General features: G+C 53.3%; 1 protein-coding gene across 2 annotated transcripts; it reads left to right on the forward strand.

Annotated features, from left to right (window-relative positions):
- The first annotated feature begins 6,599 nt into the window (after nt 1–6,599).
- On the forward strand, nt 6,600–26,344 carry IPO13 (importin 13). Of its 2 annotated transcripts, XM_060021111.1 has the most exons (20): nt 6,600–7,299; nt 9,072–9,808; nt 14,988–15,128; nt 15,219–15,360; nt 15,453–15,619; nt 15,824–15,944; nt 16,031–16,178; nt 16,619–16,800; nt 16,886–16,912; nt 17,085–17,219; nt 17,411–17,554; nt 18,875–18,955; nt 19,500–19,637; nt 19,829–19,925; nt 22,847–22,899; nt 25,159–25,225; nt 25,314–25,372; nt 25,525–25,614; nt 25,906–26,087; nt 26,178–26,344. In XM_060021111.1, the coding sequence occupies exons 1-20, from the start codon at nt 7,216–7,218 to the stop codon at nt 26,272–26,274; spliced, it is 2,892 nt and encodes a 963-aa protein (XP_059877094.1). In that variant the 5' UTR covers nt 6,600–7,215; the 3' UTR covers nt 26,275–26,344. The 2 variants fall into 2 exon arrangements, 1 of the variants encoding a protein (XP_059877094.1); XR_009520699.1 differs by lacking the exons at nt 22,847–22,899; nt 25,906–26,087; nt 26,178–26,344 and having other exon boundaries at nt 25,525–25,604.

Raw genomic sequence — 26,344 nt, forward strand, 5'->3', positions numbered from 1 at the left:
GTGCCATGTGAGATCACTTTTCTTGTTCACAGGGGTGGTGCCTAACCTGTTGTGGAGTTGTACAGTCCTTACGGAAACTGATGAAAGCCAAGGATCCTCCCCACCTCCCACCTCCCACCTCACTGCTGAAAAAAACACCAATGTGTAAATCTAGTGGACAATTTGAGGGAGCCCACAGACTTTCCGAAGCTCATTCAGAGATTCCGTAGGAGTCCATGGCCCTTGGGCTTTCCTGCCCTGTTCTGGGTACTATTATCAATGTCCTCCTGCAGCTAGATTAGTTCCTCTGTCTGTGCTCAGGTTCCCATATCAGGGCTCTCTGTCTCCATTATGTACAAGCCTCCCTATGCTTCATCCTTTTTCTACTGAATGTCTTCTTTCCCTCTGCATTTAAACTCACTTGAATATATCACAGCATAAAAAAATGACACTGTGATTACAAATATATAAATATCTAATCGACTTCCACCTCTCCTTCACTAAAAGAGCTCTTGCTGCGGTCCCCAGTGGCCTCATCATTACTAAACCCACAGGCCACTTCTCAGCCTTTAGTCCTTTGGACTCTCAGGGGCGCCCAACTTTGTCAGCCCTCTTGGAACACCTGTCTTCTCTTGACTCTCTATTCCATACTCTCCTCGATTTTCTCCTACCCTGCTCATTCTCAAACTCCTTTTGGGTTCCTTTTCCTTTCTCTGCCTCTTAAGTGTTCGTCAGGGCTCTGATACAGACCTTCCTTCCCCATCTTACTTTCCCTGAGCAATGTCACCAACTCCCATGGTTTCAGTTACCGCCTCCAGGCTAATGATGCGCTCACTGTACCTCCAGCTTAACCTTTCTCCTAAGCTCTGTCTGTATTTCCAATACTTCTGTCTGCATAGCCTCAGAAACCTCAAACTGAACTTACCTGCCCTAGATGTCTTCCATTCATTCCTTCAGATGCTCTCTCCACCCTTCTCTACCTGCTCTAAGCCCCACATCGATGAGCTTCCCTGCTCTCCAGCCTCTAAGCCTCCTCCAGGGTTCCCTCCCAAGTGAGAGGCAACCTCCAACCTCCATCCAGGGACACGAGTCAGAAACTTGGACAACAGCCTAGACTCCCTGAGCTTTGTCACTTCCCTTTTCCATTAGTTCTCAGATCCTTAGATCCTGCAAGCCCATCCCACTTTCTCTCTTCCCAATGCTGTTCTGTTGAAGTCTTCCTAATTGGTGGAATGGTTTATTGCTCATCCTCCTAACTGGTCTCTGTCTCCAGCCTCAACTCCCTCCAGTCATTCTCAGCCCTGTGACCTTTTAACATTAATTGAGCACTAACAGTAGTGCCTTGGGCCAGTTATAGGGATTCTGAGGTCAGCTAGAAAAATGTTCTACCATCAAGGAGACCACAGGTGGAGGTGGAGGTGGGGGAAGGGCTGCCCGTTTGGCAAATAAAAACAGGACATCCAGTTAAACTGGAGTTTCAGAAAGTATGTCTCATGCAATAATTGGGATATACTTATACAAAAAATGTTAATCTGCTATTCAAATTGAACTGGGTGTCCTGGATTTTTTCTGGCAACCCTAGGTGGGGGTAAACAAGTAAACAGAAAATGCAATCAACCACCCTAAGTCTCCCAGTAGAAGGATGGCTAGGGTACAGTTATGTATGTCAGGGTCGGGGAGGATTCTATACTCATAAAGGGAAAGGAATCATTTCTACCCAGATGGAAGGGGCAGAAGAGCCAGGAAAGTCCTTGTGAAGGAGGCGGTACTTGAACTGGGCCTTGAAAAATGAAATATTTGCACAAGGTGGATAAGGGGCATTGGGCCTGTACTGGTTGTCCTTTATCGCCTTCATGGCTTCTTAGCTCTGAACTCCCCCTTCTCACTGGCCATGCCCTCTCCAGCAGGGTCGGGACTCAGCCTTGGGCAGGAGTGGGAGGTGAGGGCCTCTCCCTTGGGCTCTATCTCAGCCCTAGGACTCTGCTACTCCTGTGTTCTTTAGCGTTCTCTTCGCTTCTTACTAGCCAATCCCTCCTTCCTTCAATCCCCTATTACAGTTTAAGATTTTTATATTAAACTGTCCCTGTGTGCTTACTGTGTGGTTTCTCCTGACGGGTCCTTGTCTGACACACAGCCTTCAGCAGAGGCAGCAGCATGAACAAAGGCAGGGAAGAGCCAGCAATTTCATGTAGAATTGGGGGAGGACCCTCATCAAGACAAAAGTCAGATCATAAAGGCCCCAGAGTGCTACACCAGGGAGCTCGGACTTGGTCTCGGGTAGAGCCACTGAAGGATTTTAGGTGTGATTGCCTAGAGACTTGCTTCAGATGAATTACTGGCTGCTGTATCTAGTTTAGACTGGAAGGGGCAAGGCAGGGGGGCACCAGTTAGACCTGGAGCAGTTAGGGCTGTTCAGGCAACAAATGCTGGTACCTTGACCTAGGGCAGAAGCAGTGCCGAAGGACAGAGAGATGTGAGGCACGATCCACAGGACTCGGTGATGAACTGGCTGTGAGGACCTGATGAGAGGGAGAGTTTCCAGGAGTCCGGCCTGGGTGACTGGTAAGAAATATAGGGGATGGAGTATTTTTAGCCTGTGTTGGGGGTAAAGTGTAGGGGAAGTCATAAGTTGGGTTTTGTCTGTGTTCAACTTGAGGTGCTCGTGACACCTTCAGAGGGCAAGGAGGCTGGCAGCAGCTGGGTCTGAGGGTCAGGAACTCAGGACAGTCTGGACCAGAGAGATGTGGGAGTCACAGATCAAAGGCAAGGGAGTGGTGAGATACGCAGGAACAAGAGGAGAAGCAGAGGCTAAGGCCTGGAGACCCAGCATTTAAGGAACAGGGAGAGGAGGAGAGACAAGCCTGTGAAGGAGACCAAAAGGGAGGGACCAGAGTGGTGGAAAAAAACAAAACAGAACAAAGGGAGGGAGTGGTCAAAGGGGCCAAATGCAGCAGAAAAATCAAGTCACATAAGGACTGAAACTGCCCATTGGGTTTTCTGGCAACATGGTGGCCTAGAGACTCAGGCTAAGCTTCTTGCTGAAAACAACTAAAAATACTAGACAAAACATATAGTTTTAAAGATTAATGTGTCCGTGAGCTGGCAAACACATGAGAAATGTTCAGGCATGAATGAGTGAATGGATGGATGGATGAATGAATGCAGGAAACTACAAAAGTAAGCAAAGCTCAGTAGTTGGTGTTCACCTTGAAGGCATTTTCCTTACCTGGGGGACCTGGGAATTGGTTTGTAAGGGCTCCATGAGCTTATGGTGGGGGTCTACTTGGAACATTCTCCATAAGGCCAGCACCCCAAAGGACTATGCCCACACTTAGGGCAAACTAGAAATAAACCTTCCCCTCCTTTTCCTAACCTCTTTCCCTCAAACCAGGGGACTACAAAGAAGTTGCCTGCAATTAACTTTAGTACTAAGTGGAAAGGGGGCAACCTCCCCTGAGAATTCTTAACTACAGGAGGGCCCTCAATTCACACTGTTTTAGAAAGCTGAAAAACTTCAAACTGGTTAATTTGTCATGGACATGGATTGCTAGTGGTTCCAGGTGACCAACAGAAGCTCCTTCTCTTCCTCTCCTGGGCTTTGGAATACTTTCCTGAATTTGGGGACCCCCTCCCAGGGTTGTCACAGGTTCTGGCCCCTATATGTCCTATTCTTATCTCTCAGAGGAGAGAAGAACCCATCTGTAACTAGTTCCCAAAGATTCATTCCCCAATTGGCTCTAAGCTATCCTGGATTGCCATCCATGTCTCCTGGAAGTCCCCTTTGCTCTGGTACCCAGAAATGCCCCCAACCCTGCCTGGGGCTCACTTCAATCTGTCTGTCCTAGGTGAGTTTATAAAGCATGTTCAGGAGCCACTGTTGGTGAGACTTGGCTTCTTTCTCTGCCAGGGGAACCCCCAGGCACCAGGAAGAAGCCCTAGATTGGAAGCAGGGAGAAAACTCACTTTGACAAAGTTGTGGCCTCTGGGCCAAACCCTAGTCATACACCATCACAGCTTGTCCTTCACTGCAGGAATTACTGTTCTTGTTTTTTATAAAGTGAGTTTCAGAAGAAGTCAAGGTCTTATGGCTAGAAAGAGGCAGAGACAGGTTTTGACCATAGGCCTAAGTCCAGAATTTGTTCTCTTAACCGTCCCCCCATCCCCCCACCTGCACAATGAGATCCCAGTATCAGGGCCAGGCATTTCACACCCCTATGCACAGACCTGGAATCAGTTACTTTATTTTGACTTCCTGTTTCCTCCTTCCAAATCCCCCCTGCCTCTACTCTTTCCCCTTCAATGTATCACACTATAGATATATTTTTCTAAAATGCAAATCCAATCATCACTGCCCACTTGAAACCCCATGATGGTTTCATATTGCACTTAGGATAAAGTGTAAACTGTTCCCAACTGAGTCTACTGTTCCCAACTTGTCTTTCCAACCTCATCCCTTCTCCCTTCCTCACCCCCACAGACATCCCCTTAAAGCGAGCACAAATTACTAGCTATACTTCAGTTTCTTTTTTTTTTATAAATTAATTAATTTATTTTTGGCTGCATTCGGTCTTTGCTGTGTGGGGGCTTTCTTTTTATTTTTATTTATTTATTTTAAAAATTATTTACTTATTTATTTTTGGCTGCGTTAGGTCTTCGTTACTAAGCGTGAGCTTTCTCTAGTTGCGGCGAATGGGGCTACTCTTTGTTGCATTGCGTGGGCTTCTCACTGCGGTGGCTTCTCTTGTTGTGGGTCACGGGCTCTAGGCGTGCGGGCTCAGTAGTTGTGGCTCATGGGCTCTAGAGCGCAGGCTCAGCAGTTGTGGCGCACGGGCTTAGTTGCTCCAAGGCATGTGGGATCTTCCCGGACCAGGGCTCGAACCCGTGTCCCCTCCACTGACGGGTGGATTCTTAACCACTGCACCACCAGGGAAGCCCTCAAACATTTTCTTAATAAAGATTTGTTGAATGACTAGATTCCCACTGGGCTCATGCTTACCAGATAATCAAGCTCCCTCCTCCCCAGTCTCTCGCGGTGTTCTTCAAGCTCAGATCAAGTTTCTCCTCCTCAGGGAAGCCTTCATCCACCTTCTCAGGCCTCAGCGGCTATAGCCAATGCCAGCTTCCTCCACTGAACACAGAGTACAGAGGTCTTTTCCCTTTTGATTTTTTTTTTTTTTCCCTGCTGGGAAAGCTGGCAAATGTTAATAAAACGTGAGGTGGAGGAGTAAGGGGTAGAGACTGCTGGGGTCTGCGGCCAACCAGATCTGTGGCTGATCTCTGCTACCCTAGCTGTGTGCCCAGGGACAAGATAAGCTCAACTTTCCCCAACTTCAGTTTCCTCATCTGAAAATGGTGAATGAAAATACCCACCACAGAGTTGTTGACAGAATTGGACCTAAGGGGGACTTCCCTGATGGCACAGTGGTTAACAATCTGCCTGCCAATGTAGGGGACACGGGTTCGATCCCTGGTCTGGGAAGATCCCACATGCCCTGGAGCAGCTAAGCCGGTGCGCCACAACTACTGAGCCTGCGCTCTAGAGCCTGCAAGCCACTACTGAGGCCGCGTGCCACAACTACTGAAGCCCGCGCACCTAGAGCCAGTGCTCCTCAACAAGAGAAGCCACTGCAATGAGAAGCTCGTGCACCGCAATGAAGAGGGCCCCCCGCCCCCCACTCACTGCAACTAGAGGAAGCCTGGGCGCAGAAACGAAGACCCAACGCAGCCAAAAAATACATATAAATAAATTAAAAAAAAAGAATTTGGACCTAAGGTATGTAAAGTACTGTTCCTAGCACTTAAATGTGAGCTATTCTTATTTTAATTACTCATAAAGAGACGTTGCTCCCAAGAACCCGATGAAATTCTCCAAGCACTGTCCATGGTATGTGGTTTCCCAGTTGCTCACTGGGTGGCCCCGAGAGCCATCGTTTTTTATTCCTGAGGCGCGCCAAGCCCCCTTCTCAGGGTAGTGCGGACGCCTTCCCAGACGGCCCCCTTCCTGGGCCCCAGGTCGTGCCGCCAGCGAAGCACCGGAGTAACCTCTGCCCCCCCAGCACCCCCTCCCCCCGCCCCACCAACACGTACCTTATCCTCCAGCCTGGGTTCCCAGCTCCACCCACCGGCCCCTTGAGTCACGTCCTCCTAGGAGGCTGCCCCGCAGCGCCTCCCGCCGGTCGGACCTGGAGTGCCTGTTGGCCGCGGTAGGCCTGCGGCTGGCGGGGCTCGGCGGGTCCCGAGCCCACGTGCTCCCCGCCTCCGCCGCAAGGCGCCGCCCTCCCGCTGGGCGCAATCCGGACTACATTTCCCAGGGTGCGCAGCGGCGGGGGCCTTGGCTCGGCGGGGGCCTCGAGCGGCGCGCCGCTCCGCCGCCTGCTCGGGAGCACGCGGGCTGGCGGGAGGACAGGCAGAAACGAAGACCCGGAGAGAGTTTCTGCGCAGTTCCGCCGGGCCGTGCTCGGCTGTGCCGTGCCGAGTCGGACCAGGGCAGGAGCGGGTTGGGGGGTACGGCCTCAGAGTCGGCGGTGCCGGGGACAGGCGCTCGGGGCATCCCGCGCCTCTCTGAGGTCCCCGCCCCGTCCCGGCCGGGCCAACTCGCCTGTCAGTCAGTGGGGCGGAGGCAGCGACGGTAGAGGGGCCGGAGCCGGGCACGGAGAAGAGCGCGGGCCAGGCCGAGCGGTGGGGACCTGCCCCTTAACTCCACGGACTCTTCGCCCCAGACTTGCGAAGCTGTACCCCCTGCGCTTCGTTGGACGCCTCCGTAACCCGCGAAGGGCTCTCTTCCCCCGTAGCCTCCCACCCCCGTGACCTCTTCCTAGGACCCGAGAGCTCACTCAGAAGAGGGTGTTGTGGGTACAGGCCATCGACCCTGTGACCCCTCACGGGCCAGGGCCTTGGTTTCCCTCAGACCTCCCTCCCCTATGACTCCCTCCTCATAGCTTCTGGGGACAGAGCCCTGACCTACCACCAGGACCCCTGCCTGCGAACTCCTCACTGACGGCTTCCTCCTAGGAGTCCCCCTCAGTGGGTCTCCTCCTAAGAGCATCCCTTTTGGCCTCTGGCAAGCCCCCCCGCCAACCGAGGTGGGGAGGCCTCGGCAGCCATGCTCGCCCTGGGCCCCCTGTCACCCCACCACCCCCTGGGCACCGAAGCCGGAGTCTAGCAGGGGGCCAGCAGCCAAGAGGCTGGGGCAGGAGACAGGTCACGGTCCACCTCCCTGCTGGGGAGGGAGCAAAGATGGAGCGGCGGGAGGAGCAGCCGGGGGCTGCAGGGGCTGGAGCAGCACCAGCCTTGGACTTCACTGTGGAGAACGTGGAGAAGGTATGAGGGCCCTGGGGTGGGCACTCCAGTGACAGAGCAGAAGTTCTGGGGACTGACACTAATGCCAGAGCCCAGGCTTGGGCTGGGTGCCCGTTGGGATGGTGCCTCCAGAGCACCTGGCATTTGCTGTCTCTCCGGGCAGGCAGGACAGCAATGTAATGGTGTCTTAATAGGCTATTTTGGGCTTTCCTTAGACATGGGTCCTCTGTGGATATTCTAGGGGCTTGGGGTGGTCCTTCCAGGGTGCTGACGGTTTAGACTTCCAGCCAGACTGGCTGTTCTCCAGCTCCATGGAAACGGCATGAGCAGTGCAGTAAGAAACCAAGGACCCGGGAGACCTGCAGCTCAGTCTCCAGAAACCATAGTGATATTGAGCCATCCTGGACCTGTTTTGTTGAGCCAGGGGCTCAGAAAATAATCTGAAACGAAAACAATCGGGGTTATGTTTTCACTCTTCCTTGAAGAAGGGTCCTTCCTTTATTGGATGGAGGCCAGACCACTCCTGGGCAGGCAGGAGTAGGGTTGGCCCCCTTTGTTTTGTGCTGGGTCCAAGGAGCCTGGTCCTGCTGGCAGCTTCAGAGTTCTTCCCTACTCACCTGCCCACATGGCTTCCTGCCATGGCACTCCCAGTTTCCCCCACTGCCCAGTCCATCTTTTTTGAACTGCTTCTCTGTTTCTTTTCTGGGTTCTGCCCCCAGAGGCCTGGAATGCGGAAATGCATTTTCCCTGGGATGAATGGGGAGATGGGGCTACCTTGCTGGAAAGCAGAGAATGGTTGCAGATATTCGTTTGTTATTCTTGAGCCCCGTTTACCATACCCAATAGTGAGGATGTGTCTCTCTGCTTCTGTTCTCTGCCTGCCTCCGCATCCCTGAGGGTCCAAACAAGGGACAGTGGCCATAACTGGCTGTCAGGGATACAGACAGGGCTAAGTCTACTTGAATGGAGCCTGCTTAGGGGGTGAGAGTCCTAGCCTCACTCTTCCACCCGCTGGGACCGGGCAGTGTTGGCATGGTGGCGTACTGTTCCATGTGCTACCAGGGAGATAAACCCCTGTTTTCTCACTGTGTGAAGTCCTTATGGAATTGGGACCCTGGGGATTTGGCTAGTTGAAAGCTCCAGGCTAGGCGTTTGCCAGGGCTGCAGGCCAAGACTTCTCTGGACCAGCTTTTTGGACCCTCTCGTGTGCTCTCTGAGGAGTGTTCTCACCCTCCTCTCCAGTTTGTCCCTGCCCTAGGGCTGCCTGGCAAAGCCTTAGTCCTGCTCAGATTTCACAATGGCTTTGGTGCCAGCATCTGGAGTGACCTAGGGATGATCCTGGGGGAGCTAAATGGAGCTGTTGGAGTAGATGAGAGCAGCTGTGCCTGGGAGGGTTGGGGGGCCCCTCAGGCTGTTTCATACTCTTCTCAGGTTTAGCTTCTTCCCTATGGAGCCATTCCTTCCACCTGGGCCTTGCCCTTTACTTCAGGTGCTTCCCCTCTGGGGAACTCAGCCTCCTCTTTTGCTGCTCTCCTGTGGAAGTTCATTTTCTGAACCCATAATGTTTTGCTATAAGGAGAAGAAATTATGGTAGAGTATGGGCAAAGTTCAGGCACTCAAGATATCGGCAGGACTCCAGGCCCAGGAAACACTGCAGAGCCCTGAGCTCTCCCTTCCCGCTCAGCCCCCCAGTCAGAAAGAGCAGTCTTGCAGGACCAGGTCCTGCCCTCTGTTCTGGGCTCTGGCAGGATCCAGAGTAGCCAGCACCTGCTCAGTCCTGTGCTGTCCTGCAGGCGCTGCACCAGCTCTACTACGACCCCAACATTGAGAACAAGAACCTGGCTCAGAAGTGGCTGATGCAGGCCCAGGTCTCCCCACAGGCCTGGCACTTCAGCTGGCAGCTCCTGCAGCCCAACAAGGTGCCTGAGATCCAGTACTTTGGGGCCAGTGCCCTGCACATCAAGATCTCTCGCTACTGGAGTGACATCCCCACTGACCAGTATGAGAGTCTAAAGGCACAGCTCTTCACCCAGATCACCCGCTTTGCCAGTGGCTCCAAGATTGTGCTGACTCGGCTGTGCGTGGCACTGGCCTCGCTGGCTCTCAGCATGATGCCTGATGCTTGGCCGTGTGCTGTGGCAGATATGGTACGGCTCTTCCAGGCTGAGGACTCACCAGTGGATGGCCAGGGCCGCTGCCTGGCCCTGCTAGAGCTGCTGACAGTGCTGCCCGAGGAGTTCCAGACCAGCCGCCTGCCCCAGTATCGCAAAAGCCTGGTGCGGGCCAGCCTGGCAGTGGAGTGCGGGGCTGTCTTCCCGCTGCTGGAGCAGCTGCTGCAGCAGCCCAGCTCACCCAGCTGTGTGCGTCAGAAGGTGCTCAAGTGCTTTTCCAGCTGGGTGCAGCTGGAGGTGCCCCTGCAGGACTGTGAGGCGCTCATTCAGGCTGCCTTCGCTGCTCTGCAGGACTCAGAGCTCTTCGACAGCAGCGTGGAGGCCATTGTCAATGCCATCTCGCAGCCTGATGCCCAGAGGTGAGCCAGTCCCCTCCTTCCGGAGATGGACAGTCTGCTTGGCCAGCCACGCATCCATCCATCCATTTGTTCAGTAAACACTAATTGAGTGCCTACTGCATGCTTGGTCCTATGCTAGCAATAGGTCCAATGCTGGAACCAAACAAGACATGGTCCCTGTCCTTATGGTTCAGAGAGGGAGACAGACATCAGACAACTAACTATGTAATGAATTATTCCATGAAAATATTTGACTCTCCCTTCCCTTTCTCTCAATCTTACAGTCACAAAGTTCTGGTGTTCTGCTTCTGACTATACTGTGTATCTGTTTTTTCCATTTCCACTACCACCACCCTGGTGTAAGCTGTCCTCACCTCTCTCCCCAGAATACTGAGGGGCTTCCTCACCAGTCCCCTGGTTTTCACACTTATACCCTTCATTGCCCACCCAGCACCCAGAGCAATCCTTTAAAAATGAGGATCTAATCTTTCCTTTCTGCTCAGAAATCTCCAGTGGGTCCTCACTGCTCTTAGGATAAAGTTCAGAATCCTCAACGTGATTCACAGGGGCACTGCACAACATGGCGTCCCCAGCCTTGTCTCGTACCATGCTCCCTGCTTTCTTCACTCTCACACAATCTCTTCAGTTCTGTGAGTGTCCCAGGCTCCCTCTAGCCTCTGAACCATCACATGTACTTCTCATATCACTGCTGCCTCAGCTGAAACTTCGCTTCCTTAAGGAAGTCCTCATGATTTTTAAGACTCAGTTTGGTCTCTATTATTTTATCTCAGAGCTCCCAGTGTGTTTCCTTCTTAGCCCATAACTCAGTTTCATTATAAATTAATATATGTCTTCCCATTAGTCTCTCAGCATTGTGAGGACAGTCACTCTGTCATTTTATTTTGTCACACTGTGCCTGGCAGCACTTGGTAGCATTCATTATTTTTTGAACGGATGAAAAGTAGGAGTTGCCTGAGTGGTGAGGGGTGGGGGTGGGGTAGGGAGAGGTTGGAAGGGGAGGGAGTGTTCCAGGCTTCGGGAGCTACAGCAGGTGCAAAGGCCTGTGGTGGGCAGCACCACCATACATTACACTCACCGAAAAAAGGTGAGTGTAATGAGCTGCTTCTTCAGCAAGTGTTGCTTGAGCGTCTGTTTATGTGTGGGGCCCTGGGCTGAGCACAGGGAGCCTAAAGATGGGTTGATTTCTGCAAGATAGGAGCTCACAATCTAGTAGACACTTGGGTGGGCAAGTAGAGCCTATGTGATGAACGCTCTAATGGAGGGAGCGGGTGGCTGTCAGAACCCAGAGGAGGCATTTAACCCAGTCTGAGGGTTATTAAGGGCTTCCCAGAGAAGGTGACAATAGAGCTGTGCTTTGAAGGCTGTGTAACAGTTAGCCAGATGGAGGGGATGGATATGGGGAGGACCTTCCAGACAGATGGAAGAGCCCGAGCAAGGGAAGGGTGTGAGAGAGCCTGGTGAGTAGGTGTGATTAGACAGCAGAGTATAAGGGCCACTGGTAGGAGATCCAGGCCCAGATCATGCAAGACCTTGCTGGCCAGGCTTAAGATTTTGGTCTTCATCCTGAGGATGATGTAAAGCTATTAAAGGATTGTAAGCAGAGAAAATGGCATGATGGCATTTTTGGTATAAGTTGGATTGGCCAGGGCAAGACTGGAGGCCTGACACTTAACATTTCAGAGAAGATGCTTTGGGAATGCTTGGCAGAACCAGAGGGGAAGATACCACTGAAAGAGATGGCCTGGGAAAGTGGTTGATAGTTCTAGCCTTGGCATTAGTCATGTCTGAGTTTGAATCCCAGAGGGTTCACCTCCTAGATCTGAGACCTTGGGCAAACCACTTTTAAGCCTCAGTTTCTGTCATCAGTGAAATGGGTGTGATCATATTACAGAGTTTAAGTAGGATAATGTGCCCAGGGCCTGCCCCTGGTATTCTGTGGAGAATATTTTGGTATGAGGATTAAATAAGAGAATGTCTGTGAAAGGTTTAGCATGGTTCCTGGATACTCCGTAAACGGCAGTGACTAGTATTTGGTATCATTATTGCATTGGCAGTTAGTACGAGCCCTTTCCCATGGCTTCTCTGGTTTTCCAACTTCAGGTGGGTACCAAGTCCCAGGTCAAGGCCTTTCTTGGCTGGCTGGGCTCAGACAGTTGGTGGCTGAGGGGAATTGGCAGGGCCAGTGCGTGGGTGATGTGGGGTGTCCTTGGGTACACCTAGGTTTACTCGGCTAGCCAGTGTCTCGAGGGCTTTGGTAGGTAATTGATGCCTCTTCTCCTCTGAACGAATGAGCGAGCAAGGAGCCAGTGAGGGAACCTATAGCCTCCTGAGCGCCCATTGGCTGCAGCCCCCTTGGTTGCTTAGCAACTCTCCCCATTTTCTCAACTCTGCTCCCAGAGCTCTAATTGCAGGTCTGGGCTGAGCTCTGTGTGAGTGGCAGGCAAGGAGTCCCAGCAGCCCTGCCCCGGCAGCTTGAGCTGACCAACAGGAGCCAGGCCTTTTGAACCCAGGCTCAGCCATGGTGCTTAAAGATATCCGCTCTATCTTCCTCCCCCACACCTAGAAGCCTCAAGGCCTCAGGCCCGTGTCTGCTCACAGGTCTCAGGCACAGGTGCCCAGGTGGTAGGAAATCTATGCAAGAGTTTCCCCCATGGGTGGGCTGCATCCAGCCTGGGGTCAGTGTTGGGCCCTGCTCTGTCTAGTCTGTTTCCTAGCTTTGGCTTGAGAAAGTCACCTTCAGTGGCTTTGACTTCTGGGTCATCCAGCCACTACCTCCCCAGGTGTCCTGACATCAGCTCCCCTTGGCTGAGCCCGCACTCAGGTTACCCTTTTCCCAGCCCTCCACAGCTGCTGCTGCTTGCCTGGCTCTCTCTCCTTTGAGAAACAAAATTTTTTTCCTGAGATTTGTTTTTAATCCTGGAAAAGCTTTTCACTGGGAACTGGGGAAGGGAAAGAAGGTGAATTAGACAGGCTCTTGGGGGCTCCCATCAGTTAGAACTTGAGATGTGGGCTGAGATCTCCATAGATCCTTTGGGGAAATTCAGGTTGGGCCTTGAAACAGAAGCAGATCTATAGCTGTGTAAGGAGCTGTCTTAGCCTGGAATCTGTCTCTAATTTGTTCTGTGACCTTGAGTAATACTCTGAGCTCTACTGGGCTCTACTCTTTGATTTATCCTATTATGAGGTATAGATGAGACAAATTAAGAACTTTCATTGAGTACCTACCGTGTACATGAATTTTGAAGGTGTGAGGGAACCTTGGAATACAGTGGGGATGCTGTGAGGGTAGGGCACTACCTCCTGCCCCTGTCTCAGCTACTGGGGAGTTTGCGGGCCATGGCCTTGGCCCTGCCCCTACTCATTGTGCCAGAGTCTGGTCTGAAGGTGCCCATTGTCTTGTGGTGCAGCCTGTGTCAGGGCCATGAGACTGAAGCTATCCCCACTGTCTCCAGGCAGCACCCTCTGGAGCTGTCTCTGGGCTGTGGGTACCCTGGTAGGGACGTCTTGTCCCACCAGAACCAGGATGTGGAGAAAGCCAACATCCTGGACTGGTTGCCTCTTGTCCTTCTCATCCTCCACCTAAGGTTATGGGGCTACCTCCGAACAACCTGCTTGGGGCAAGTCCAGATAGAACTCCTTCTGGACCCTCAGTAACCCCTCCCCTCCATAGATTGCTATGGTGACTCTATGATTGACAGCAGAGGGATCCCCCCCTGAGAGTATCACTTCTCTGCTTAGTCTCATCTCCACAAAGCAGGTTTCTGGGAATGGAGCTAGCCTCCTCTCAGGCTCCTTTGTATACTCTGCTTCCTCTGCTGCTTCTTTAGGCATCATTGTGCTCTTTTCTCTCATTCAACACTTTCTTCTTGGGCAATTCTCATGTGCTCCCATTGCCGTTTGCTGATGTTTCCAAAATCTATGTCTCTTGCTCAAACCTCTCCATCGGGCTTCAGGTTTTTATCTCCAACTCTCTGGACACTTCTACCTGCCTATCTCACCAGGTACCTCTGATTCAATGTGCCTAACACTGAACGTACCACCTTCTGGCCTCCCATTAAATTTATTACTGTTCCCCTCTACCCGCTCCTCCAGGTCTCAGTAAATACCTCTACCAAGGAGAGTTGTTCTTGACTCTTCCCCATCCTCATATCCCTGTTTTGCCTCTAAGCTCCCTCTGAGTTCATCATCTACTTCTCTCCCTTCCTTATTGCCACCAGAGTCCTTAGGAGTTAGGATTTGGTGGTAGGGGGTGGAGTGGAAGGTGGAGGTTGATGCTCTCAGGATTGTTGCTGCCTTCTAAAGTCTTTAACGGGACTCCTAGCCTGTGTTACCTCTTCTGTCTCCCACCCTCGTTCGGTCTCCCCTGACACTGAGTGTATTAGTTTCCTAGAGTTGCCATAATAAAGTGCCACACACTGGCACACACAACAGAAATTTATTGTCTCACAGTTGTGGAGGCTAGAGGTCTGAAATCAAGGTGTCAGCTCCGTCTGAAACCTGTGGGAGAATCCTTCCTTGCCACCTCCTAGCTTCTGGTGCTTTGCTGGCAATCTTTGGTGTTCCGCTCGGCTTGCAGCTGCATAATTCCAGCCTCTGCCTTTGTCATCATATGTCATTCTCCCTGTACGTCTCTGTCTTCACATGAATGTCTTTTAAGAACACCAGTCATATTGTATCAGGGCCACCCCCTACTCTGTGTTCTAATCTACAATGACCCTATTTCCAAATCAGGTCACATTCTGAGGTACTGGAGGTTAGGGCTTTAACACATCTTTCTGGGGGGGGGACACAATTCAATCCATAACAGTCTGTTCTCTGGTCCCCCAAAATTTATGTCCTTCCCGCATGCAAAACGCATTCACCTCATCCCAACCTCCCCAAAAGTCTTAACCCATTTCAGCATCAACTCTGAGTCTAACTGGAGGACACAAGTCCACCCATAACACTTACCTTCTCGTACTTCCTTCCCAGAATTCTTCTGGAAGTCTCTGACCTAAGGTTCTTCTCAAATTGGGCAGCATCAAACCTGCCGTGTAGGCCCTGACCTCTTTTTCACTTTGGGTTTGATGTGGGAAGGAAGGGGGGCTTTGATGGATGACAGGGAAATTGTGCCTTTCTCTTAAAGCTGGTGGGGGATGGGCAGACAGCTATGATGGGTCTCCTCACCTTATGCCTCCAGGTATGTGAACACACTCCTGAAACTCATCCCACTGGTACTGGGACTGCAGGATCAACTGCGACAGGCAGTGCAGAATGGGGACATGGAGACCTCCCACGGCATCTGTCGCATTGCTGTGGCCCTGGGCGAGAACCACTCCCGGTGAGGAGAGGGGCAGCTGGGGGTGGGATAGTAGGGCCCTCTAAGAAGTGGGGGAGGCGGAATGACCTCCCTATGTCTCCTCCCTCCCAGGGCCTTGCTGGACCAAGTGGAGCACTGGCAGAGCTTTCTGGCCCTTGTCAACATGATCATGTTCTGCACGGGCATCCCTGGCCACTTCCCTGTCAATGAGACCACCAGCTCCCTGACCCTCACCTTCTGGTACACGCTGCAGGTGTGTCATGTGACCTTCAGTAGGACTGGGCCATGATGGAAGAAGGTGAATCAGGGGCTTCTCTGGCTAACTCTCCTCCCTGGCTCTCTCAGGATGACATTCTGTCCTTTGAGGCAGAGAAGCAGGCTGTGTACCAGCAGGTATACCGGCCGGTCTACTTCCAGCTGGTAGATGTGCTTCTGCACAAGGCCCAGTTCCCTTCTGATGAAGAATATGGATTCTGGTCCTCAGATGAGAAGGAGCAGTTCCGAATTTACAGGTGATGGTAGCAGGCCAATCCTAGCTCTAAAGGGAGTCCTGAAATAATGAAGGCAATGAGGGGAGGGGCCCAAGGCCAGGCTCCCTGAATCCTGGGCCTCCTTTCTCTATAGGCACTTTGGCAGGACTCTGAGGGAACTGGGGTGGGCTCCTGGGCTTGGGGGAAGCAGCCAGGTGGTGTATAAGGCCTTTATCTGCTTCTCAGGGTGGACATCTCAGATACACTCATGTATGTCTATGAGATGCTGGGGGCCGAGCTGCTCAGCAACCTCTATGACAAGCTGGGCCGTTTGCTTACCAGCTCAGAGGAGCCCTACTCCTGGCAGGTACCTCCCCCGCCTGATTCCCTCAGCCCTCCCAGACCTGTTGCACCCTCCTCCTGAGCCAAGCCAGTGGCATCCTCTTTTCCCAGCACACAGAGGCCCTGCTCTATGGCTTCCAGTCCATCGCGGAGACCATCGATGTCAACTATTCTGATGTGGTGCCCGGGCTCATTGGCCTCATCCCACGGATCAGCATCAGTAACGTGCAGCTGGCGGACACTGTCATGTTCACCATTGGTGAGACCTGGCACACACCCATGAGCACATTCCCAGAGCCAAGGCACACATCCCCAGCCACAGCCAGCTTGCTGGGTCCTATCCAAAGTGGGAGACATACATGCCCACGCACACAATCAGAACTGCAGCCAACTGACTGTCCTGGCATGTCTAGGGGTCCTTTCTACAGTGCACTGAGCTGCAGTTCAGTGAGGGTAGTTCACTGTCACTGAAATAGCAGCACTGGGCCTCTACTGCATAACTCCTTCCTGCTTCTCAGGTGTAAGGCTCATGTTTGAGCATGTGCGTGCATGTTTGCCCATTCAGTCCTCTGAATGAGCAGTGCTCCATACAGGGCCTGCAACTCCACCCTGCCAGGAGCTCTGCCTGCCTCACAGGGACATGGTACACAGCCAGCCTGGCCTGCCTCAGATGTCTTGCCTTCTCCCTTCTTCCCCCAGGAGCTCTGTCTGAATGGCTGGCTGACCACCCCGTCATGATCAACAGCGTTCTACCCTTAGTACTGCATGCCCTAGGCAATCCTGAGCTCTCTATCTCTTCTGTGTCCACCCTCAAGAAGATCTGCCGAGAATGCAAGTATGACCTGCCGCCCTATGCTGCCAACATCGTGGCTGTCTCCCAGGTACGCGGGGGCCCTGGGTGTGTAGCTGGGCCTCAGGGCACACTCTGCCCTGTGCTGACACCATATTCCTTCTTTTTTTCCCCAGGATGTGCTGATGAAACAGATCCATAAGGTGAGTTCAAAAGTTTCTAAGGGGCTCCTTGGGGTATTGTGGGGAGCTGTAGAAATCCCATCTTCTGCCTTTGCGCCTTATTCTCTGTTCTCAGAACCTTCCCCAAGAGGTTCATTCTTCCCACCCACAACCAGGTGTGTCTGGGACTGACCCTCGATGTTCTGCCCCACAGACGAGCCAGTGCATGTGGCTGATGCAGGCACTGGGCTTCCTGCTGTCGGCCCTGCAAGTGGAGGAGATCCTTAAAAACCTGCACTCGCTCATCTCACCATATATCCAGCAGCTGGAGAAGCTGGCGGAGGAGATAGTGAGTGAGCTGGTGTGCGCGCGCGCGCGTGTGCGCGTGCATGCGTGTGTGAGTGTGTGCGTGTGTGTGGCTGGGGAGCAGCAGTGGGACTATGGGACTTCCCTTCGTGTTGGCTGTGACTGCTGAGGGGTGGGGCTTGAGCTGGCAGTCAGGGCTGGGAGACCCAGAGCTTGGTTCTCTTCTCCCTGTAGCCTAATCCCTCCAACAAGCTGGCCATTGTCCACATCTTGGGGCTTCTCTCCAACCTCTTCACCACGCTGGACGTCAGTCATCATGAAGATGATCATGAAGGCTCTGAGCTCCGGAAGCTGCCAGTGCCGCAGGGACCCAACCCTGTGGGTGATGTTGTCATTGCTATTGCCCCCCCAACCCTGTGGTAATGTCATAGTCACCCCTGAACTCTACGGGTAATATTGTCATTGTGTCCCTGGCCCCATGGGGCATGATGCATTTGGTCCTCTGACCCTGTGAATGACCCTACCATTGCTCCTTACTCTGTAGGGAGTGATGTCATTGTCTCAGTCCTGTGGGTGATGTTGTCTTTGTCCTCCCCACCTGGAGTGGTGGTATAGTGTTTCCTTCTCCCCATGGGGGACACCGACATTATCCTACAGCCCCAAAGTGATGTAATTTTGGACCCTTGTTTAACCTCCAACTCTGTGAGGCCTTCTACTTCAGCATTCGCTGTCCCCTACGGGCACTCCACATGTAATAGTTCTTGCCTTTGAGTTGCTCCTAGTCTAGAAGAAATACATGTAAACAGATTGTCACAGAGCAGTGTGTTAAGTACTGCAGTAGGCTCGGGCACAAAAGGGATTGGGATGACCACTTACAAGCTGTTTGGTCTGGGGCAAGCCTCAGCTTCCCATTCAAAACTATGAACATCAAGATATCTGGTGCTAAAAAAAAAAAAGATATCCGGTGCTCATCTCATAGAACTGTGCTGAACAGCCGGGGTGGTCTTGATTGAAAGTACTTTGCATACCATAAAGCTCTGTACAGATGTGAGGGACTGCCTTGGTCATTGTTCCAAGTATCCCCTCCAGGGTTTCTCCTGGAGAAAAGGAAGCCACAGTATCCTGGTCTCTGTACTCAACTCCCCACCCCAGTTTCAGTTACCCTTTTGGCTCCAGACCAAACCGAGGCCACTGTCCTCCCACAGAGCCCCTTCTCCTATGGTAGTCATCATCCTGCCTTCCCTCACCTCCCAGGACCTCAGGCTGCTCTCTGCTCCACCATAAGTTGCCCGTATCTACGCATCCCCTGGGGCTCTCTACCCTAAGCCTATCTGGGTGAGACAGCATCTCTGCTTCTTAAGGGGCTAGCCCATAAGCGTTTGGCACTAAAATACTTTTACTGAGCAGAAGTAGATAAGGAGTGACTTTTTTAAAAGGTTATCTTTTGAAGCACTTGTAATATGCCTGCTTTGCAGTTTGAGGCTTCCTCTAAGGTGATCCCCAGAATTCAGGGTATCCTCTTTCATTCATGGGGATTCAGCAAAGCATTCCTGCCCCCAGGGTCCCTTGCACTGAGTCCTCAATGGGCAGTCTGGGGCAACAGATTCGAACTCCTGGCCTACTTCCAGCTACTGAGTAGTCCTTCTTGGGTGGGTGAGAGAGGTAGTGGGGGCACCTCACTTCTTCCTTTGTCTTCAGGTGGTGGTGGTACTGCAGCAGGTCTTCCAGCTTATCCAGAAGGTGCTGAGCAAATGGCTGAATGATGCCCAGGTGGTGGAGGTGAGTCCTGACCCTTGCCATCAGCCCCTGTGGTGACTTTGCTCAGAGGTGGAGCAGGAAGAAGGTGTTGCCGCCCCACCTCGGCTTGAGATGACCTGGAGGAAGTAAAGGAGATGAATCCTGCCCCATAGACACAGGGATTCTCTGGGGAAGACATTCAGAGCTTCCCAGCATCACAAGAAGTGCTCGACCCCAGGACTGTGATGCTGGGGCTGAGTGACAGGGATCCACTTTAGCATCAGACACCTGCTTTTGTTCTGTTCATTTCAGAAGTTTCTCACCACTGTTGCTCCCTGAAAGGCAATGGTGAGGATGTAAGTAGCAAGAGTTAAGTTACAAATTTCCATCCTCAGCCCCTCTGAGAAGGGCCTTTTAGCCTCCTGCCTTCCAGGGTGAGGGTCAGACTTGCCTGCCTTCCTTGGTTCGCAGAGCCAGGCAGGGCTTTTAGGTAAGGGCCCATTTTTAGGCCTCCTCTGTGCAGGGCCTCAGTTCTGCTCCAGCCAATGGTGACCTGCTGACCAGGGCCCCTTTGCTTTCTTTCCAGGCGGTGTGCGCTATCTTCGAGAAGTCAGTTAAGACGCTGCTGGACGACTTTGCCCCCATGGTGCCACAGCTGTGTGAGATGCTGGGTCGGATGTACAGCACCATCCCTCAGGCCTCCGCTCTTGACCTCACTCGACAGGTGGGCCTTCTGGTGGATGCAGCAGTGTTTGGGATGTCATCCCAGGCAGAGATCTGACGCAAGGGTTGGGCGGGTGGGTGGAGTGGGGTGGATGGCTTCTCTGGCAGGGGTTCTCACCTGCATCCCAGGGATGTTGGCCTGTCCTGGTGGGCCAGGGCCTCAGCTGACCGGCATTCCCTGCTTTGTTGTAGCTGGTCCACATCTTTGCTCATGAGCCTGCCCACTTTCCCCCAATCGAGGCCCTCTTCCTGCTCGTCACCTCCGTCACACTCACCCTCTTCCAGCAAGGTAGGTCCTGACCAGGGTCTCTGCTGCTGCCGCCACTGCCACTGCCTCTGCTTCCCCAACTGGGGAGCCAAAGCTGCCCACTCTGTTCTCCTCTCTCCCCTGAGTTGCACCTGGGACTTGATGGGAAACTAACGGGATCAAGCACAGCACAATTGTCACCTTACAGATAGTGGACAAGAGAGTGAATGATGTCTTCTACTGGCCTGCTGGACTCAGGGCCAGTCTGGATGTGGGGGAAGATGGGGCTGGAAGCTCTGAGGGACTTGGGGCACCAGGCTGACTCCATTTCCTTTGGGATAGAATGAAAAGTGGAGAGAGCGTGGCTTCGAAGTCAGATAGACCTAGATTCTAAGCTCATCACCACCAACTAGTTGTGTGACCTTGGGCAAGTCACTTACCTTTTCAGAGCCTGCCTTCCCGTATCTGTGAAATGGAGATTTTCAGATACTCGATAGGATTGTTACAGGTATTAAAGTAGCATCTTTTGGGCCCCTGGCTTGGGGTTTTTGCACACGATGTACTCAGTGATTGCTGGTTCCTTTCCCTACATTGAGACTTATTCCTTTCTAGGCCAAAATCCTTTGGTTGTGGTCCCAGTGCCCCATTCACTGCGGCCCTCTGCCTGAGAGAAGTTGGGAGCAGGGGGCTCCAGGCTTCCCCTGCTGCCTAACCCAGGCTTCTCACTCAGAAAGGAAACAGTGTTGTTCCTCCAGCCTCCTGAGTTTTGCCTGGATTTGTGGTCACAGGTTTGAGGCTCACCAGGAGTCTCAGCTGGAGCTAGAGCACTCTCTGCTTCTGTCCTTGGTGTCTGGTCCCATGATGCTGGCCTCTGCTCTGGTGGGCCATGGGTAGTTTCCAAAGTGGGGAGAAACCTGAGCCAGAAACCCGGATGTGGTCATCCTCAGCGCCACCTCTCCCCCTCCTCGTATCCAGCTGGGGACAGGTCGTGGTGGTCCTTCAGCCTGCCCACTTCTCCCCACCCTCTACGGCCACTGCTCCAGTGTACGGTGCCATCTGGATCAGCTCAGCAGTCTTCTAACTGGTTTCCCTGACATCTGCCCTTCTCCAATTCATTCTGCACCATGCAGCTGTAATATTTTTTATAAGACACAAATCTGAGCATTTTCCCTCCCTGGCTTAAAGCCCTTCTGTTGCTCCCCATCACTGTGGGGTCATCGTCCCACTGCCCTGCACATGATATACCTCCTGCCTACTTCTCAACGTCCATTCCTGAATGGCTCCAGCAGTTCAGCCATCCTGATTTTTCCTCACTGTGTCCCGTTTGATCCCTATGCCTTGCTCCTCTGCCTGGATTGCCCTGTGCCCTTTACTGGGTGAGCTCTCGCCCCTCCCTGCCTTACCCATGCATCAGTCCTCGGAAGCTCCTCTGAAGCAGAGCTGGGTGCTTCTGACCTTGTGCCAAAACTGCATCGGGCATGCACTGCTGATACAGCACTGATCACACTCAGTAAGCAGCTCCCATGTCTGTCTCTCTCCCTGGACTAAGCTCCTCAAGGGCAGGCTTGGCTCTCTTCCCTCTGCGTCCGTCAGAACAAGGCCAGCATAGAGTAGGCACCAGACGCTGTTGAAGAAAGGAGGACGAGGGCTCCTTGCCCTTGGAGCCTTTCTTCCTCACTGTCCGGCCCACCTCTAGCAGGGTGGCTGCTGAACGCCAGACCTGCTGTCTGCAGGGCGACCCAGGCATGGGGCACACCGGGCTTCGTTTTCCAAGACTTGAGTAACTTGGGGTGCAGATGTGGAAGGGACGTGCTTTATCAGTGGCTCCTCACAGCCCGAAGGAAGCAGGGGAGAGATTATTATCAACTTGACAGTCGGGGAAACCGAGCGTCTGTGGCTTGCGCAAGATCACACAGCTGCTTAGTGGTGTCTCAGGCAGGGGTTCCCGCAGCACCTCCTCCTGAGAGTGGAGCGGCGGGCAGGACCTCCAGGCGCACGCCTCGTCCGTGCCGCAGGTGTCCTCAGAACTGGAAGCAGAGTAGTGTCCAACATCCTGTCTGTTGGGCTTGTTGGTTGTCTTACAGGACAGGATGGTCCCCTTACCTGCTATGCTGTCCCAGCCTTGCCGTACTTTCCTCGGGCTCTGCCCTCCCACCACACCGTGGGGTGACTGGTTTCCCTCTTTCCTCGTGCGTCCAGATGGTGGGAGCTGGTGGTCAGCCCTGAGCCTGGCTCTCTGCTGGGTCTGTGTCCATTTGGAGGGGCTTTGTGGGTGGGGTTCTCATTTTTGGCCTCATGATGCAGTTCCCTCCCCTAGGCCTTGCAGTGGCTTGCCTGGCCATCCCCACAGCATATGGGGCACTGCAGTACCCAAGAAGGAGTCTTCTGGTTTAAAGAGAACCCAACAGATTCCTTTCTTTGGCTAAACCAAGAGCCCTAAGGCCATGGAAGGGAGGGGGCGCCTGCTCAGACCATGATACACGGCCCTTTCCAGGGCCTTCAGCCAGGCCTCCAAAGGCAGTACCAAGGACCGACCTCCCACCAGCCCTGCCCTCCTCTTTGATGGCTAGTGATGGGGAGGTATGTGCTAGGAAGCAGTGTAGGGCCACTGCAGCGTGCCAGAGGCCACAGCAAGAGTCTGGGGGCTGTTTGTCCAGCTACATGGTGGCCAGCGTTGCTCGAGCATCGCAGGGTCACTTGGGGACTGACCTGAGGAGGAGCGGGGAGTAGGTGGAAGGCCCCTCGGGAGGGAGCTGGGGCAGACCGTCCTTCACTTTGCCGTCTCTTTCTGTTGGGCTTCTCCCAGTTCATGGTTTTTGTATGTTTTGTTTCTTTATCTTGCTTCCTGCTGCTCATGTGCCCCCACGCTGTCTCCCTGCAGGCTCTCAGTCCCACATAACTATATGAGGTTGAGTTGCTGTTTGTATAATTTTTTCTTAAGTTCCATCTTTATTATATTTTAGGGCCCAGGGATCATCCTGATATTGTTGATTCATTTATGCAACTCCTGGCACAGGTGTGTTTTAGTTTTATTCATTCACGTTCTGTTCTCTCTCTTTCTCTTTCTCTTATGTTGAAATTCAATTTAAGCCTATTTTTAGCTTTCTGTTGACAAATTTTTTTTTTCTGTTCAGTTGAATAGAGTTTCTTCATCTGTTTCCGTGGAAGTTGACAACCCAACATCCTCCTTTAGTGCCCCTTTGCCTCAACTAGCTCAGTCCTCCACAGAGACCAGGGAGGGGCTGATCCCGAAGGGAGGGAGCTGGGCTGGCCTGGCGGGTGGGGAAGGGAGGGGGTGGTAACTGTGCCCAGCAGCTCCTGTGGGGCTGGGGTGGCCGAGGAGTTCAGGGGCAGGACCAGAGTTGAAGGGCCTGGGGTTCATTGTCCCCGTGCTCCTGCCGGGAACTGCCTGCCTCAGTGCCCCCAGCCTGCTCTCGAGAGGTAGGCTGGGAGGAGCTCCAAGGGAGGGGCCGAGCTGAATGTGCTGCGGTGGAGCCCAGAGCTTGGCTGTCGCTGGGCTGTCAGACAGATCCTGCTGCTGCTGGGAGGTGGGGTGCTGGCTTCATTGTGAGATGTGTCTGGTGTGTAAGTGTGTCAGACCTTACTTGTATGTTTTGAGTTTGGTTTGGGAAGGGAGCAGAAATCACGTGGCTGCCGTAAGTAGTACGTGTATTGTGTTGAGTGTCGGGATAAATGTGTAGTTGAAGTGCGGGCCTGGGCATTGTTGCGTGTTGTGTGTTGACGTGCGTTAGGCATTGATGGAGTTTGAATATGGATGCGTGTTGGAGGCGTGTGTGTTGGGCTGTGGGAGTGCGTGTTATGGAGGGTTAGGCGTAAGTACGGTAGTGGTGTGTCTGTATTAGGGGTTGTATGTTTGAGAAGATATATGTGTCGGGCTGTGGGAATGTGGGGTTAGTATGATGGGGGGTTCTGTGTGTCAGAAAGTTCCTGTGAGTTGGGGGTTCCCATGGGTTGTGGTAAATGATGTGTTTCTTTGCTTAATCACTGCACAAATATATTTTGAGTGTTTAATACGTGCTCGGTAGTCTGCTAGGTGCTGAGAATATAACGGTGAGCAAAAGCAGCCACAGTTCTTACTCTCTTAGAACTTACAGTCTAGTGGAGGGGGCACAGGAGGAGTGGGAATGGGCGGTGTGTCCTTGGCCTGGGTGGACGTGTGTGAGGGTATCCATGAGGGTGCATCTTTGGGGTGAGGGCGTTTGAGTATGTATTTGTGCCTGTGCGTGGGGAGAGTGCACGTGCTGGGAAACCGGGTGGAACGAGGGTGTGGGCGTGTGGACATGGTTTGGGGACGTGGGGAGGGTGGGATGTGAATATGTAGTGAGGGTGTGTAGCAAAATGTGGGAGAGTGGTGTGTACAAGGGATGTGATAGAGGTGTGTGATAGAGGGTCAGTAGGGCGTTTCAAGTGAGGGTGCATGTGGGACTGTGTGCACAAGAGTAAACATGGGGGAGTGGAAGGTATGTGAGGACTGAAGGGTTAGGGGTCGATGTGGTACGCATTGGGGGGGCTACTGGGGAACAGCAGTGCTTGATGACTGTGGGAGCTGTGCAGAGCATCTCCTGTGACCTGAGGATGTACCAGTCATGCCCTGGTACCACTTGGGGTGGGCTCTCGGCCCCTATACTCTGTCCACTCCCCCTGACATGGCAGCCCTGGCTCCTGGGCTGGGTATAGAGGAGAAGGGCCTGGACACAGGGTATCCTGGGTGAAAGGCGGGGCTGTGGCTCCCAGGCTCCTGCCCTGCTTTTCCTCTTCCTAAGCTGGAGAGTGTCTGAGGAATGCAGGCGGGACGTAGGAGGGGGGCTCTTAGACTGGGCTCCATGTCCAGCTGCCATCTCTTCTTCCTGCTGCCCTGTTAACAAATCCAGGGGGCCTCAACTGCCTCTGTGAATCAGAGTGAAGTCACTGCTGGCAACCTGGAGCCTGCAGGAGGTCTGGCCCTGATGGTGGGAGGTGGGGAGTGAGGTGTTTGATTAGGGGTGACTTGGGACCCAAACTTTTGCATTATGACTTCCAACCTCTCTCATATACCTGTGCGTTCATGTACACATACATGTACATAGCATCCCTTGGCTGCTCCCCTCCTGACCTACTGAGCTCTGGAGTGGTCTGGGTCCCCCAGAGACGGCTGGGGGGCTGGTGTTGACAGCCTCTACTTGCGGTGTGTGAACTTGGGGTCTGGGTGGCAGGTGAGTGGGGGGATGGTTCTTGGAGTTGGCTGGGCTGGGCTTACCAGCTCCACCTCCTGCAGGCTCTGAAGCGGAAGCCAGATTTGTTCCTGTGTGAACGATTGGATGTCAAAGCTGTGTTCCAGTGTGGTAAGTGGGGCCAGGTGGACAGGTGGGCCTGGGGCCCCTTCGGGAGGATCCTTGACACCCATCTGATCTGCCTCTGCCTCTCCCACAGCTGTGCTGGCCCTCAAGTTCCCCGAAGCACCTACTGTCAAGGCCTCCTGTGGCTTCTTTGTGAGTCCCGTGCTGACCCCTAACCCCCCACCACCCCTATGCCTAGCACACCCTGCCCAGGACTCTAGAGGGTAGGGGTGTGGTGTGCAGGTCTTGTCTCCAGGGGGACAGGAGAAAGAGCTGGGGCTGACGGGCCTCTCCATCCTCTGTAGACAGAGCTGCTGCCTCGGTGTGGGGAAGTAGAACCTGTGGGAAAGGTGGTACAGGAGGATGGCCGTATGCTGCTCATAGCAGTGCTGGAGGTGAGATGGAGCCAGGTGTGGGGGGTTTGATGGGGGTTGGGTGGCCCTCACTGTTGGGGCAGCTGCCTTCCTGGGGAGCTTGAGCCTTGGTTCCCTAAGCTCTTGTTTCTCTGTCAAGTCAGTGGCTGGAAGTTGTTGGGTTTCTGTGAGGATCAGCTGGCTCTTGAAAAGCAGCGCTCACCTGTCATATGCACTTTGGCTGAGGAACTGTCTGGGAGTGGGTGGGTGTGGCTAGGCACCTTGCTGCAGAAGGGGCAAGGCCCTGGTGTGCTGAGAACCCGTCTCCCTCAGGCCATTGGGGGCCAGGCCTCCCGCAGCCTCATGGACTGCTTTGCCGACATCCTATTTGCTCTGAACAAACACTGCTTCAGCCTCCTGAGCGTGTGGATCAAGGAGGCACTTCAGTCACCTGGTTTTCCCTCTGCCCGCCTCAGCCCTGAACAGAAGGACACCTTCAGCCAACAGATCCTTCGGTGAGCAGAGCTGGCAGGGCCTGGGCTCGGGTCAGGGGGCAGAGGAGGCGTGGTGGATGCTGCTAACTTGCTCTCCCTTCTCTTCTTCAGCGAGCGAGTAAACAAGAGGCGGGTGAAGGAGATGGTGAAAGAGTTCACACTGCTGTGCCGGGGGCTACATGGCACAGATTACACAGCTGACTACTGAGGGGCGGCCCCGTCCCACCCACACCTCCTCCTCACCCCTTCCTATCCCCAAAGAGTAAACTTGAACCTTC

Source organism: Delphinus delphis, chromosome 1 (assembly GCF_949987515.2).
Source record: "Delphinus delphis chromosome 1, mDelDel1.2, whole genome shotgun sequence".
Taxonomy (NCBI): domain Eukaryota; kingdom Metazoa; phylum Chordata; class Mammalia; order Artiodactyla; family Delphinidae; genus Delphinus; species Delphinus delphis.

Coding starts and splice junctions, on each gene's coding strand:
- IPO13 (XM_060021111.1), top strand. CDS start 7,216: ATGGAGCGGCGGGAGGAGCAGCCGGGGGCTGCAGGGGCTGGAGCAGCA. Junction 9,809..14,987: donor TCGCAGCCTGATGCCCAGAG/GTGAGCCAGTCC, acceptor TTATGCCTCCAG/GTATGTGAACACACTCCTGA. Junction 15,620..15,823: donor GAGCAGTTCCGAATTTACAG/GTGATGGTAGCA, acceptor TCTGCTTCTCAG/GGTGGACATCTCAGATACAC.